Below are 17140 nucleotides of genomic sequence, written 5' to 3' on the forward strand. Positions count from 1 at the left end.
TGGCGGTCTAGTATAGGATGCTTAATGCCTAACATCAAATATTTTTGGGTTCGAGTTCACTGTGATACGATTTTTAAATTCATTTATTTTATTATTAATTGATAAAAAGAAACACTAACCACTAAGTCATGGCATTAATTCTAGGGCGCATATACCTAGCATAACTGTCTTTCTTTCTTTCTTTTCTTTTGTTATTGTTGTTGTTGTTGACAAAAACAAACCCACCATCACTGCTAGACCTGTAGTGATATGAATCTAATAAAATAATAGTATATTGTTCTTTTTTGAAATATTATTTATATTTTGTTAACAAAAATTACATGCGTAGAATAAATAAAGTGATAGAAAATTGATAAACATGCATTTTTGCCTCTTGGCGTGTCATATATATTTGTTGCTTAGTTGTGAGGATTTTGTGTGTTTGATGGTTTAGTTGAGCGCATATTGGTTTATTAGGTGATATTTTTTAGGTGCGTTGGTGAATTAAAAGCAAAAAACAGAAAATACAATTTTATACCTAGATATTTAATTGACTTTTTATGTAATAAATATTTTACGATCACATTTAATATTTACAAATAGAAATGACAAGGAAAATTAATAAATCCATAACAGTACACAACAGTATAATAAATAAATATATATTTTAATATATAATAAATGAAAAGATTAAATATATTTTTTTATTAAATAGGGTAATATGGTATCACGTTGGTTTAACAAAATTCAAGAATAGCTTTTATTAACCTATTTATTGACTTTTAATGAACAATGTGTGAATTTATGATGATGATGATAAATACTTATGTAGGTTTCGACTCGTATCATCAATTAATAAAGTCTTAATGAGTTTAGTTGTATTTATAGATGCAAAACGAAGTAATATTACATCAAAGACAAAGATTGGAAAAAGAAGAAAAAGATCATAATATATAAGCATGAGTACACCAAAATCAAATATTGTGATGCAAATCATAATTTTGGTGGTGGTAATGCTAAGTGTATCACAAGAAATAGAAGCGTGGGAAAGTTGGCCGATTAAGGACTTGAAAGGATGCTACAAGTATTGGCGGCCAGAATGCAAGTCTCAACTTTTATTTAAAGTGTGTACAGGCACTTTCCCTCTCAAAGGCATTTGTTGTGATGTGATACTCAGTAAAAAGATTAGTGAAGATTGCTACTATACAATTGTTGAAGACTTAAGAACTCACAACTCTTGCCAAGGAGGATCAAGTAACGTTTACGCCTTGGCTGTTTCGCTTTGGCAAAGTTGTTTCCAAGGAATATATTGAGATCTCCCATTTTGTCTTTACATTTTATTATTTTATTAATAAAAATTATTGAAATATGAATGATTGTATTTTCTCTAGCTATATATATATAGCGCAATTATTTACAAATGATTTATATGAAATTGAAAGTGGGACAATACTGCATATAACATAACTAGTACCCCATCCGTGCAATGCACGGCGAATATCGAAATTAAGCGACATATTAAATAAATATATATAAATATTAAAAGTAATCAAAATACTAAAAGATACAAATTATTACTTTTTTAAAAATAAAATAATCCATATCAATTACTCAATAAAGAACCTAAAATCTAAAAAAATAAAAAAATTCACCTTTATATAATATTAGTCAAAGGAACTTGAGACTTGTGTGAGGACTTTAATCCTAGGAACTTCTAAGAGTTATATGTTTAAGTATGATCTGGGAATGGTAGCTTTGCATGTAATCCACGGTTGTATAGACTAATTTTGAGATTGTCTTAGGAAGAACATGTCATTGATTATTGAATTGAATTTGTCTAATTTTTTTGAATCCGTTGAAACCATAGCTCTGAGATATTTATTCTTCATAGTTTTCTTTCTTCCTACTTGAGTGATTTTATTCATTTTTTATTTATTTATTTTAATTGTTAAAAATCATACCTTATTTTTTGTTATTCAGATAGAAAATAATTATTTAAAGCAATAATCATTAGGAATCAATCTCTATGAAATACGATCCTGCTTATTGTTATACACAAATAGCACTCATGCGCTTGCGGCATGTTAATAAATTATCGAATAAAAATTCTAACAAATAAGATAAAGTAATTATAACCATCTCAGCCATTGAAAGAAACTTACTATAAAATAATTCCCATAACTAGAAACGAGAAATTAGTTGATGTGAATATTTGATCATAGGGTTGGTTAGGTGTCACATCAAATATATAATACGGTTAAGGAATCCTGCGCTCTCCTTAATCCGGGGTCCTACGTGGCATATCTAAGAATTCACCATTCAAAATTCCTGCAATTCTAAAGCCTTTGAGGTTAAAATATACATCCTACGTGGCGTTCTACATCTTACATGGCTTATTTCATTTTAATTTTAAAAACACAAATTAAATATTTTTCTCTCCCGATTATCAAATCCTCCCAATTATCAAATCCGATTCCCCTTTCCCCTCCCAGTCTCTCACACCATACATTCCCCTCCCTTCGCCGCCATTCACTGTACTCCGCCGGGTCTACACTCCGGCCTCAAGTCTGCACCGCCGCTCCTTCCTCCAGTACGACCTGTTCCCGTTCCCCCTCCCCGTCTCTCACACCAGACATCGGCATCGACGCTCCTTCCTCCGGTACGGCCCTGCCTCTCACACCAGACATTCCCTCCCTCCGCTGCGATTCGCTGCACTCCGGCCTCAAGTTGGCACCGCCGCTCCTTCCTCCAGTACGGCATGTTCCCGTTCCCCCTCCCCGTCTCTCACACCAGACATCGGCACCGCCGCTCCTTCCTCCTGTACGGCCTGTTCCCGTTCCCCCCTCCCCGTCTCTCACACCAGACATTCCCCTCCCTCCGCTGCGATTCCCCATGGTAAGTATTCTATTAGGAAAGATTGCATTTACCTATGATTAGTGCTCAATTTTAGAAAGATAAAAATTTGGAAAGATTTATCTCTCGGTCAATAATCAGCCAATTTTTAGGGTTTAGGTTTAACAATGGAAACTTATTATGTTAGGAAAGATTACATTTGATTTGATTATGATTAGTGCTGAGTTTTAGAAAGATCAAATTTTGGAAAGATTTACCTTTCGATCAATAATCAGCCAAGTTTTTTTAGGGTTTAGGTATAACAATTGAAACTTTATAACCAACATTTTTAGCTATAAATTCAGAAGTTCCAATGATAAAAAAAAAATTGCCGCATTGAATTTTACAGCCAACACTACTTTTCTTCTATTTTTTGCTCCGTTTTTTCTTCTTATTTGCTATTGAAACGCCTTGAAATAAATGATAGATTTTTATTACATACACATCAAGAATCAGGTTCAAGCTTTATTGAGATAAATTATTATCTATTTTTAACTATTTAGTTGTTGTGTATTTGATGATCTATTTAGCGAGTGGTGTTTTTCTTAAGTTCTTATTCACTTGATGCAACAATCGAAGCAAGAAGGAATAACAGATTAGTTGGCGCATCTTATTGTCATCTCTTTGGATATCTATTTAATTATGTCTTGGCATTTTCGAGCTCTTCTTTAGCTCATTACTATGATTTGGATATTATTGATGATTTTTCTGTAACAGTGATGATTTTGTGGGGTTATTTTGATTCAATTTTTTGTTTCAGTACGTTGTCAATTTGTGCTCCCCTTTTCTATAGAAATCAGAATATGTTTTTAATTGGTTCCCCTGTGAGAATGATTTGTTGATAGCTTGAATGTATAGTTGTTGAAATTACTTTGTTAATGACTGTTATTAATTCTAATCTCGAATATTGGCCTTACAAAGAAAGGTTCCTAATTTCTCACTTTTTAATGTATGCACTTATGTTTGATGATGGCTTTATGGAAGAGTTATTATTTGATGAATTTAACATGATGAAATAGAATATGAGCATGAAGAGTTGGTGGAGTTCAGATGGAGAGAATTAGGAGAAGAGACACAGGTTAGAATTTAAAGCATTTTGATTAGCTTTTCAAATTCTTGAAATTTTTTTGAGGTTGATGATGAATATGTGATGAGCAGGAAATTCATGAAGCGAATTCGTGGTTCGAGTTGCTGTCTATTTTACACATGATGGCAATACTGACACTGATGGAGGCAAATGAGAAGCTAATTCCTAAAAAAAGTAGTCTGTCTGAGAGGCTTGTGTCTGCAAGATTATATCTATCTACATACATACAAGTGATAATTATGAAAATTTTGTGTTGATATGGTGATCAGATTGCATGAGAGATGCTGTTGATTTGCTGCTGAAAGCTGAAGGGTATTTGAATTTTTATGTTCTTGATGTTCTTCCACAGCTAGCACCTGAGATAAAGTGCATAAAATCATTCTTGAGATTGTACGAGTCAGCATATGCATACACATTTTTGTTGATAAGATTCTTGATATCTTTGTATGAGTTTTTGTTAATCAGATTCTTGATAACTTTGTATGGACAGGAAGAAGCTGCCTTCGGATATGCCTTTGGATATGCAGGGGCACATGCTAGAAGCGATTTTACATCAAGCACTGGCACAAGTAGAAGCTGTCTTCTATTACAACTTGAACAGAACAACAATCTTAAAAAACAGGCATGAAGTTGAAGTGTCTGAGCTTCATCCGTTGCGGCTTCGGCTTCTTCGGGAGAAGAAGACACGCTGAGCTTGCAAGTGGCGTAGAATGCCTGTGAGCAACTGCTTTGGAGCTTCTTCTGCTTCTTGTCTCTACTTCTTTGCATTCTCACTCATTAATTTCAAGTAAAATGCCAACTCTCAAATAAGATTTGATTTATGTAATAAGACATTGTGATCTCGCTAATCATGATTGTGTCTTGAGATTAGAGTGCAGGAATGTGTGTAGAAAAGTTGCGGCCTGTCTGGATTTGGAAGATTGAATCTGATTTAGAAAGGGAGGATCATATTGTTTATTGCATAAATATAACTTTAGTTTCTTTTACAGTAATGTATTAGGTGGCTTGCTTTCCCAGTTGCGGCTCAAGTTTAAAGGAACACATGTCAAGAATCAATTTCTCTCTCTCTTTTGTTTTTCTTTCAAGAATTGAATAGTACTCCCTCCGTCCCACTCTAAATGTCCCATTTGCCATTTTGGGCTGTCCCACTCCAAATGACCCATTCCCTTTTTGGCAAAACACTCTCTCTCTATACCTAATATTTAAATAATTTCCACCAACCCACTTTATCTACTTTATACCCACTTTATCTACTTTTTACACATTTCTTAATCTCCGTGCCCAAAAGAAAGGAGACATTTGAAGCGGGACGGAGGGAGTATTATCTTTTCCGGTTTAAAAGAATTGATTTTTGGGGCTATTCTGAGTGATCGTGGGTAGAAGCTTGAGACTACTGGGTGGAGAAGCTTTGTTGCTGAGGTTATTGGAGGAGTTGATCGTGCAGAACTTAATTTGTGATCTTTCAAAAAAAAAATTGATCTTTTGCTTCTTTTTTTTTTTGTCAGATAACTGTTCATATGGTGGCTGGATTTATTAAGAGTTGATGATAGTTATAATTTTATTGTTTATGCAAAAATAGATCATCTGATTATAGTAGTTTTACTGCAAAAGTTGTGAATTGTTTGTTTTAATGCAGTTATTCCTTTATATTATATTGTGTAAAAGTAAATAAGCTCATTATTTAGACGGAATAAATGAGTGGGATAAATATTGAGGTTCTACTTCCACCAATAGGTTCTTTATTTTTATTTTTATTTTTATTTTTATTTTTGACGAGTGCAATGTTTTTAATATATATAATATATTTTTTTTCTGCTATAGTATTCCATCATTTAATATGTAATCACTGTTATAAGTTTGCGGGTTAGCGGATACTCGACGAGTGGCGGGTATTTGCGGGTGACGGGTGTGGGTGGCAGAGAGTACCCGTCGTGGGTCATGGGTTGGGTGGCGGATACGGCCTTCGCTCGCGGGTATGGGCATGGATAGTCACTATCCGTGCCTGCCGTATCCGATTGCCATCCCTAATTATAACGCATTATTTTTCAAGTTCATTTGACAATTTTTTGAATATATGTTTTACTAAGTCATGTTAGAGTGGATGGAAGTCCTCTTTAATATACTTTTTTATTTTAATTTGACATGTTACGTAGATCTATGTCATATTAATACTTATTTTATTGAATAATATTGAACAATTATAAATATATTATTTGTGTTAATTTCTATATTTTTTTAAATAAATTATAACATCAATTAGTACCCGTCGAATTTCGACGGGTTACACACTAGTTACGTATTTAATTTAACCTCTGCATTATGGTTTTCCAAAAATAGGAAAACGCTACGAATAGGTACAAAGTTAACTAGTGGTGTAACCCGGGGAAATTATTTTGTGTCATAATTTAAATTAATTTAATTTGATGTGACAAAATTATTTTTGCCAATTAAAGGTCAAAATTTAGTTGATATAATAGAAGTATCATTTCGTATAAACTTGTATTTGATGAAATTTTATAAAAGAAGAATGTGAGATTGAAGATTTTAGAAAAAATATACTCCCTCCGTCCATGAAAGAACTTCCTAGGAGGGAGTGATACGGGTTTTAAGAAAAAAGTTGTTAAGTGTATTGAAAGTAGAGAAAAAGTTGTTGAGTGTATTGAGAGTGGTGAAAAAGTGTTATAATTAATATTGAGAGTTGTGAAAAAGTGAAAAGTAAGTAATTATAAGTGGTGGGGTATAGTCCAAAAATAGGAAGGAAGTTTTTTTGTGGACGTCCCAAAAAAGAAAAATAGGAAGTTCTTTCGTGGACGCAGAGAGTATAAATTTTATGGAGAATATGATGTGAATCAAATGAAACGCCTCCTTTAAGATTTAAAGTAATATTTATTCTATTTTATAAGTTAACCTATTAATTAACTTTTACTGAACAAAGTGTGTATTTATGATGATAAATAGTAGGTAATTATATGTAGGTTTCGACTCGTATTATTTAATAAAGTCTTAATATGTTGTGTTGTAAGCAAAACGAAATAATATTTCATCAAAGAAACAAAAATTGAAAAAAAGAATAAAAAAATCTTATAAGCATGGCTACAGCAAAAACAAATTCCATGATTCCGATCATAGCTTTGCTGGTAAGAGCATACACAATGGGCTTACTTGATAGCCTACTTGATAGTGGGGGACCACATTGAGTAAGTAGTGCTGCATTGGGGTTACTTGATAGCCTACTTGATTTTTTTAGTTTTGATTTTTATGCTTTTCATTTAAATTTAATTGCTCAAATTTAAATAACACAATTTATTTCAAATTTAAATTGCATTAATTATAAAATCCTAAATATTACATAAAACTTTAATAAAATAAAAACAATTCCTAAAAATTAACTCTCTGGCCCTAGAGGTCAGAAACGTGCCCAAAGGTGCTCCACCAAATCATTTCGAAGCTGAGCATGTAGATGTCTATCTCGAAGAATTGAATCTCTTCGCACGTAGTCCTCGAAGGACACCAGTGTTTGTTGAGCACTCTCCGTCGAAGTGCTGCTAGACGCCCCGTCGTCATCTCTCCAATTGAGAGTCACTTCACCATCGTGTTCCACAATCATATTGTGGAGAATGATGCAACACAACATGATGTCCTTGAGGTGCTGTACGTACCAGTTGCGCGTCGGACTACGAATGATTCCCCACCGGGCCTGAAGGACTCCGAAGGCGCGTTCGACATCCTTCTGTGCCGATTCTTGCATCTTCTTGAACCTCGCCTCCTTCGGATTGGTCGCCATTGGTGGACTCTTGACGAAGTAACGCCACTCCGGATATATGCCGTCACACAAGTAGTAGCCCATCCGGTATTCGTGCTGGTTGGCATGGAAGACCACCGGCGCCGCCGTTCCTCCTAACACGTCGGAGAAGAGAGGTGACTGATTCAGCATATTGATATCGTTGTTCGAACCAGCGACGCCGAAGAAGGCGTGCCAAATCCACAAATCGTGGGATGCAACGGCCTCGAATATCAAGGTGGGCTCTCCCTGATCACCGCGTGTGTAGGCACCGTGCCACGCCTTTGGGCAATTCTTCCACGCCCAATGCATACAGTCTAAGCTCCCGAGCATCCCGAAAAAACTGTGTCGCGCCTCGTGCATATGAAGGAGACGTTGGACGTCCGTGGGCGTTGGCCGGCGCAGGTAATAGGCTCCGAAAGCCCGGATGACTGCCCTGTAGAACTTCTTGAGGCATACACGCCCGGTGGAGTCGGCGACTTTGAGATACTCGTCGAATACATCCGCACTAACCCCGGTGGCTAATTGACGGATAGCCGATGTGCATTTCTACAAAGGAGAGAGAGAGTCTCGACCGAGTGCATCAGTGCTCATATGGAATAAAGTATCTTCACCTTGAACAACATCGACGATGCGCAAGAACAGCTCAATCTGCATTCGAAAACGACGTCGGAAAAAAGTAGGACCATACGTCGGATTGTCGTTGAAGTAGTCTTGCATAAGACGTACATGGGCCTCCTCACGATCACGATGTACGTATGATCGGGGACGTTTGTCACGCGACGGCTCTGGCGCCGGTTGGGAGGAGTATGGAGCAAGCACTTGCTTCAGCAACTCTACCCACTCCATGAACCTTTCAGCTACATCGTCGGAATCAGGCGAAGAATCATGCTGGGGTTCCGCCATTTTTAGAAGAACAAAGATGGGATCTTTTAACAAAAAATGAAGGAGGAAGAAGGAGGTAGAAGGAGTGGATTGTAATGTGTGATGAATGAGGGAAGGAGGTAGTATTTATAGAGAGAAAAGAGAGAGAAAAAAAAAGGAAAAAAGGCCAAACAGCTATTTTAGCCGTTGGTTAAAAAAAAAGAGGAAAATAGCCGTTGCACTACTTCAAATTTAAAGTTTATATATATATTTAATTAGGGCGCGTGCAATGCAAGCGCCATATCTCTCTCTCACTCGTGCATACTCGAAGGCTCGAGCACGCCTCGAGTAAGGCCCCTCCGCAACGCCCTACTCGAGTAAGACATCGAGTAGGCACGTTGCGGGTGCTCTAATACTATATGTGAAGAGATTGGAAAAATTGAGGCGTTTGAAAGTGTGATGCCCCGCTCTTTTAAATACATATTAGATTAAATATGTGCATTAGTTATAAAATTCTTTTAATTATTTATTGTGACTATTTTGTTAAAATAATATTATTTCAGCAAAAGTCGGTATAAGAGATACAGAGCTGCGACTTAATATTCAGTCATGAATCAAACCAATAATTAAATTATTGGATTAGCTACACGTTTGAGACTTTGCATTACCAGTTGATTGATTCAATCAATAGTATTAGAAATTTTAGATTTATAACCGATTTCATAAATTGTGTTATTTAAATCAAATTGATAGAATTATAACTTGAGCTTATGTGAATAATAATTTTATTATTTCACGTTATGTGTGTTTAGTATTAAGTCGTGAATTAATTTCGACTTTCACGTATTAAATCCCAAGTTTGAGGATTTAATTTATATAAATACGACAAATATTTAATTAGCAAGAATTGGAGAATTATTACACAAACGAATAAGAACTAGGAGCTGAGAAACTAGATCACGGCAAATCAAAATCCTACTACACGTATGTCTCGATTTTTCCTCCAACACATCATTACTGCAGCATTTCTTTTCACAGCTGCAATATCTTCCATGCAATCCATCACACCCAAAAAGCCCCAATTTCAGGAGAAAATGATCACGCCGAGAGCAAAGTTTTCAAAGGCGGCTGAAGAAAATCTTCAGCAATCTACAAATTTTCAAAGCTGCATTTAAATTCTCCAACTCCCTACACCAAAAATTCCATTATCATTACTCCCATTGTCGCATAAATTCATCTATAAATTCACCCGATTGATTCAGCTTCAAATCAATAAACTTCAATTATCAGCTCATCACTACACCTATATCACTCCCGCAAAAGCAATACTCCAATGTAGTGAAAATTTTAAATTTCTTACTTGCAAGAGCTCAAGTGAGCTCCCTGTTTCTTCGCCGACCGGCCACTAGGCTGTGAACCGGGAACGTGTACTCATTCCTCCATCTTTAAGCTACCAAATCCAACAATCGAAAGGCCGAAGCCTTCTCTGTATTTTCCTGACCAAAGGCCGCAATATCCTTCGGCGGCCAACGTCGAATTCCCGACTTAGCCACCGGCCAACTTGTTGAAGATTATGACAAACAAGTTCCAGCTGTGCCTTTTGCATCTCAACATGAAAGATCAAAGTCAACCAAGACCTTGCATGAGGATTAACACGTGACTTGGTTGTTAAAGTCTTGAACATTTGTTTTGCTTTATTTACTTTAGCAGAATGGTTTTTGTCTTTTATATTGTATTGTTCCATTGGTTAGGGTTTAGTCTTGGCTGCTATTCTAGTATCTTCTGTAGCTTAGTATATATTGGTGTAAGAAAGGCTTGTAGTGGGTAGCTGAAATCTCTCTCTGCAATACAAAAACAAGTTTTCATCAAAATGGTATATTTCTCTATTGTTATCTCCTTTTCTTTCATGGTATCAGAGCAGGTCGTTTGAGGACCTGTCTCTCGATATTCACCCCTTGCTTGTTTTCTTCCTTTTACCTTTACCATGGCAGAAGCCAGAAATGAAACACCTACACAAATTCCCACTTCCATTATCCCTCAGACCAATCAGATCTCTGTCAAGTTAAATGACACAAATTTTCTTATTTGGAAACAACAGATCATGGCTAACATTCGTGGCTATGGTCTTGAGAAATACCTTACTGAAGATCCACCTTCTTCCTCCTTACCACAGTTTCAGGCTTGGGTCAGGCAGGACCAGCTGCTCTCAGCTTGGATCCAATCTTCCCTTGGTGAAAGTACTATGATTCTCGTTGTTGGTTTAAACACGAGTAAAGAAATTTGGGAAGCCCTTCTCAAAAACTTCTCAAGCTGCAGTCAAAAGCAAAAGTTATGCAGTATAAGCTGCAGCTGCAAACTCTCAAGAAAGAAGGCATCAGCATGAGAGATTATCTAAGCAAGGTAAAAACTTGCTGTGACTTATTGGGATCTGCTGGCTACACCATCAGTGAGGATGATCAGATTATGCACATTTTATCTGGGCTTGGTGCAGAATATGACTCCGTCATGGTCACTATTACTTCCAAACCTGAAGTTTGGACTCTTGGAGATGTGAGTTCCCTTCTTTTGAGCTTTGAAAGTCGTGTTGAGTCAGCAAAAACTCAAGTTATCAACACAGAAGGTTCACAACCTTCTGCAAATTTTGCTTCTGCTGGGAATCAAGGACCTAACCATACTCAGAATCAAAAAGGCTCAGGCAGAGGCTATCAGGGAAACAACTATCAATCTCGAGGTGGTTTTGGTGGAAGAGGTCGCGGTAACAATCGCGGTGGTGGCAGATCTGGTGGTAGATATGGAGGAAACAAGCCTATTTGCCAAGTTTGTGGTATTCCTGGCCATACTGCAGATAGATGTTGGCACAGGTTTGAGCAAAATTTTGTTCCTACACAGAGAAATAACAACATGAGGCCTCCTGCTTCCACTCAACACAACTATACACCACACTCTTTCCACCCAAACTTTCCTCAACAACCTGGTCTCAACATGGCACAACTCCCTTCTTCATCTGGGTCAGAGTTTAATTTTGATAATGGGAGCATTTCTACCTGGTATCCTGACTCTGGAGCTACCAATCACGTGTCTAATGACTATAATACTCTGCATTCAGCTTCTGAGTACCATGGAGGTAAGTTTTTGCAAATGGGAAATGGTTCACTTGTTAACATTACACATGTTGGAAATTATGTTCTTCAACCCTTATCATCCTCTAGGCACTTCGTTTTAAATAATCTTTTACATGTTCCTACTATTACCAAAAATCTGCTTAGTGTCTCTCAGTTTGCTACTGATAACAAAGTCTTTTTTGAATTTCACTCTAGCTTTTGCCTTGTGAAGGACCAGGTAACCAAGCAAACTCTTCTCAAGGGCACCCTTAGAGATGGTCTTTACCAATTCTCTTTTCCAAAGACATCCCCTGCTACTAGTTCCCATTCAATCAAGGGCACTGCTGCCCATTCAGCTGCCCACACTGCTGTTGTTCTCTCAGTTTCTAGTACCTCTTGTTTAGGTTCCAATTCTAGATTAGACTTATGGCATAGGAGGCTTGGTCATTGTGCCTTAGATATTCTGAAAAAGGCTCTTCACAGTTGTAATATTTCCTATCATTTAATGAAACCTCCTAGTTTTTGTAACTCGTGTTCTGTTTCTAAAATTCACAGATTACCTTATACTCTATCTCAATCTTTACACCATGAACCTCTTGAGCTTATACACAGTGACTTATGGGGCCCTGCTCCTGTAACTTCTAGAAATGGTTTCAGCTACTATGTCTCTTTCATTGATCACCATAGCAGATTCACTTGGCTCTTTTTACTTAAACAAAAGTCTGAAGTTCTTCCTGTTTTTCAAAGATTCAAGGCTATGGTTGAAACTCAATTTTCCAAGAAAATAAAAATGATCCAAACTGATTAGGGTGGTGAGTATCAGGGGTTAACTTCTTTTCTCCAAAACACTGGCATACTACATAGAATCTCCTGTCCTTATACTCCTCAACAGAATGGATTGGCTGAGAGGAAGCATATGCATATAGTTGAGATGGGTTTATCTTTTTTAGCTCAATCCAATCTTCCTTCCAAATTCTGGGATGATGCATTCACATCTTCTGTTTTCATCATCAATCGCACTCCATCTAAACTCTTACACTATTCTACTCCTTATGCTATGCTTTTTCACAAAGTGCCTGATTACTCTCTGTTAAAAGTCTTCGGTTGCTTGTGTTATCCCTATCTTAGGCCCTCTAACCATCACAAACTTCAGTTTAGATCATCACCTGGGACTTTTATAGGGTATAGCACTCAACACAAAGGCTATAAAGTCCTTCTTACCTCTGGCAAAACTGTTATCAGCAGAGATGTCCTTTTTAATGAAGATGTTTTCCCTTATAACACTTCCAGTGACTCAAATCCCACTCAACCTGCTCCTTGTTTTACTCCATCCTTTTCTCCTCTCCATGTCCCTGCACCTATTCCCACTCCTCCTCCATCACCACCTCCATCACCTTATCCTCAGCAAAATCTATCCCCACCGCAAAATTCTCCTGCTCCCTCTTCTTCTGCATCTGTCTCCCCACCTGCTTCTCCACTTTCTAATCATGCTAATAATGTTAACAATGAAGCTCCACCATTTTCAACTACTATACATCCTATGGTTACTCGTTCGAAAGCAGGTATTTTCAAGCCTAAATTATACACTCTACAGTCTACTGATGAGTTTGACTATCTCTTTGTCGAGCCTAAGTCTCATCAGGAAGCCATGAAGGTAGCTGTTTGGATGAAAGCTATGAATATTGAAATTTATGCCCTGATCAAGAAAGGTACATGGACTTTCTGCCCTTTGCCTCCTGGCAAACATGCAATCGGCTACAAGTGGGTTTTTAAAATCAAAAGAAAAGCTGATCGTTCTATTTCTCATTATAAGGCTCGTCTTGTTGCTCAGGATTTTTCTCAAGAACCTGGTTTTGATTTTAATGAGACATTCAGTCCTGTTGTTAAACCTGCCACCATTCGCATAATCTTATCTTTGGCAGTGAATTTTGGTTGGAAGATCACGCATATGGATGTTGATAATGTCTTCCTTAATGGCAATCTACATGAAGAAATCTATATGAAACCTCACCATCGACTGGTTCTGCTCCAATGGTTTGCAAGCTCAATAAAGCTCTATATGGTCTTAAGCAAGCTTCCCGTTCTTGGTTTCTCACTATCAAATCTGTGCTTTTCCGACTTGGCTTCTCTCAATCCAGGGCAGATAATTCTTTATTCTTTCGCACCAGAGGGTCTTCAATCATCTATCTTCTTATTTATGTGGATGATATGCTTATTACTGGCTCCACACCATCTGATATCAAGCATGTTATTCAGCAGCTGCATACTCATTTTTCTCTCAAGGACCTTGGTGATGTTCACCATTTTCTTGGTATTGAAATTACCAAGACTGCTCAAGGCCTTCATCTTTCTCAGGCTGGTTATATTCAGAATCTTCTCCAAAAACTTCACATGGCTCAGGCTAATGGCTGCCCTACTCCCATGGTGTCCTCCTGTCAACTCTCCAAAGGGGAAGGCATTAGCAATGTTGATGGAAAGTTGTACAGGAGTACAGTAGGAGCTCTTCAATATGCCACAATTACAAGACCAGAAATAGCATTTTGTGTTAACAGAGTAAGTCAATACATGTCATGTCCTTTAGACTCACACTGGAAAGCTGTCAAGCGCATTTTGAGGTATCTAGCAGGTTCTAAAGATCATGGTCTTCATCTTCAAAAATCATCTTTTTCCATCACTGGTTTCAGTGACTCAGATTGGGCTGCGGATTTGGATGATAGGAGATCAGTCACATGCTATTGTGTGTATCTTGGTAAAAATCTTGTCTCATGGAGCTCAAAGAAGCAGGCCGTTGTATCTCGATCGAGTACTGAGGCTGAGTACAGAAGCCTAGCTCAGCTTACAGCAGAAATTTCTTGGATCAAGTCTCTTCTCTCTGAATTGTCTATCAAAGTATCAACACCTGTAGTTTGGGTAGACAACATGAGCACAATCTCTTTAGCTTCAAATCCTGTGATGCATGCACGGACAAAGCATATAGAGCTGGACATCCATTTTGTTCGTGACAAAGTTGCAGCTGGTCTCATCGACATTAGACATGTTCCTTCGAAGGATCAGTTTGCAGACATACTCACCAAACCTCTTAGTTTGCAATTCTTCTCTCGCCTAAAGAATGCCTTGGGAGTATGTTCTTTGGCTGCGCTCGAATTGAAGGGGGCTGTTGAAGATTATGACAAACAAGCTCCAGCTAAGCATAAAGTTCCAGCTGTGCCTTTTGCATCTCAACATGAAAGATCAAAGTCAACCAAGACCTTGCATGAGGATTAGCACGTGACTTGGTTGTTAAAGTCTTGAACATTTGTTTTGCTTTATTTACTTTAGCAGAATGGTTTTTGTCTTTTATATTGTACTGTTCCATTGGTTAGGGTTTAGTCTTGGCTGCTATTCTAGTATCTTCTGTAGCTTAGTATATATTGGTGTAAGAAAGGCTTGTAGTGGGTAGCTGAAATCTCTCTCTGCAATACAAAAACAAGTTTTCATCAAAATGGCATATTTCTCTACTGTTATCTCCTTTTCTTTCACAACTTACGGCCTTCGTTTCTCACTATCCTTACGACGAAAAAGGATCGAGAAACCACCGTTGTGTAGCCTGATCTACCTCGCACGAGGAAAACTAAGTCGTAGACCTTCGCAGCTAAACACCATCGGGGAACGACGACCAGAAAACCCCCGACGAACAACTTCCATTAGTGCTCACTTGGACAGGGGTAAGTTGACGCCCTTGTTTCGATGTGTTCCCGTTTCTATTGTATTATGGGAAATTTCTGGGGTATATATGGGAGTGTGGTGAATATTTGTGCAAAGTTTCATGTCATTTGAACTTTGTTTACTACCCTTTTAAAATTCAAGAAGTCTACTGCCAGTATCTGCTGAAACTGTCGTGAGGCAGATGATTAGGTTAATTATTTCAGTAACCATATGATGATATTTAGCTCTCACAATTTTTATTTTATGAATATATATGTGTTAGATATCTGCATATAAAATTTGAGGTCATTCCGGTAACGTTTGCTATTTTTCAAAAATCTGGACTTTCAGTTGGCAGAAAATGCCGAATCTGGTAGGCGATGGGCAAATCGCTATATCTCTTAAACTACTTGGAGTTTTGCAGCATACTTTTTTTTCAATTAAACTAGACTCAAAGAGGTTTCTATTGATATAAAATTCGACTCCATACGAGTTCGGAGTAAAAGCATTTTATTAGTTGAAGTTGAGTCTATACAGCTTTGTTGAGATTGAAATGATTCAAAATAATTCATATTAAGGATTTTAAAGTTTTATTGTTGATAAAATATCACTTTTAATTTATAAATGAGCTATTGACATATATAAATATTTTGAGAAGGATTTCATGAGAATTTGTTGGTAGAATTATAGTAGATGGAAAAGTTGATAAATGAATTATTGAAGATTTATTAATTGTTAAATGGTTAAAATATTGAAATTATTAGATCTTCTCGAAAATTTCTTTTTATAGTTAACTTCTTTTATTATTTTTCCTAAAATCTCACAGTGAAATTTTCATTAGGACTTAAGATTTAGAATTTATTAATGACTTAGTAGTTCTTTTAATAGTAGCAATATACATTGGTGATTGGCATTATAAAATGGGATTTCCTACATCCTCAAAGGTACATGAAGTATTTCGATAAAGGAAGAACGATTGTATATGAGTTAGATACAGTCGTTTAAGGAAATATGGGTAGTTAGAGAAATGAGTGAATAGTGATTCACTGCATTTGTTGTTATCTTTTCTATTATTCACTCGAACACATGTTTTCGTGTTATCAAAGGTTCAAATAAACAAAAGCGCCTGAGTAACCTATCGCGCTAAGGAAAGAGAATCATTTTCTTAAGTAGCAAAAAACTGCAACCAGGTAGGCATTACTTTCATATATATATATATATATATATCCAGCAAAGTAAATGTTTACATTCGAGCAAGTTATTAATTTCAGAAATATTTGAATTGAAATTATTTCAACTATTGTCTTGCCATAAATGTTTTAGATTTTAGTATGATATCTATCTGCCAGTTTATAATCGAATTCGGATCCTGAGCGGATAGCTATCCTGCCGGGATTAGTGTACACAGTGACTGTGAGTCATCGAGCGGGTTGGCCGGTCAAGTGTCCATGAGAGGTGGCCACCTCTCCGGCACACAGCTTCAGATATGATAGATTACAAAAGAACTTAGTCTGATCAGACGAACTTTAGAATCACAAATGAATTTAGTATGCTTGGGCCTTTTTAAGTAAAAACCCTTGGTTATACTATTGAAATGGCATGACAATTTACAGTTATTAAGTATGTATATGATTTTCAGCATATGTCTACTGAGTACTTTGTACTCAGCCCTGCATGTATTTCTAAATGTGCAGGTTGAGCAGTGATGAGTGATGATGGGGTGTCGTGCGGTGCTTTGTCATATTTACTAAA

General features: G+C 36.9%; 1 protein-coding gene and 1 non-coding gene across 2 annotated transcripts; one reads left to right on the forward strand and one right to left on the reverse strand.

The window, feature by feature from the left end:
* Positions 1-2540: 2540 nt before the first annotated feature.
* Positions 2541-2873, reverse strand: LOC131009747 (uncharacterized). The gene has a single exon (XM_057937159.1). It carries the CDS (start codon positions 2871-2873, stop codon positions 2541-2543), a length of 333 nt encoding a protein of 110 aa, XP_057793142.1.
* An 8169-nt stretch (positions 2874-11042) lies between these two features.
* Positions 11043-11181, forward strand: LOC131007407 (small nucleolar RNA Z247). Its single transcript, XR_009096109.1, has one exon. It is a non-coding gene; the product is annotated as a small nucleolar RNA Z247 (small nucleolar RNA).
* Positions 11182-17140: the final 5959 nt, after the last annotated feature.

The sequence above is a fragment of the Salvia miltiorrhiza genome, chromosome 1 (assembly GCF_028751815.1).
Source record: "Salvia miltiorrhiza cultivar Shanhuang (shh) chromosome 1, IMPLAD_Smil_shh, whole genome shotgun sequence".
Taxonomy (NCBI): Eukaryota; Viridiplantae; Streptophyta; class Magnoliopsida; order Lamiales; family Lamiaceae; genus Salvia; species Salvia miltiorrhiza.

Coding starts and splice junctions, on each gene's coding strand:
- LOC131009747 (XM_057937159.1), bottom strand. CDS start 2,873: ATGGGGAATCGCAGCGGAGGGAGGGGAATGTCTGGTGTGAGAGACGGG.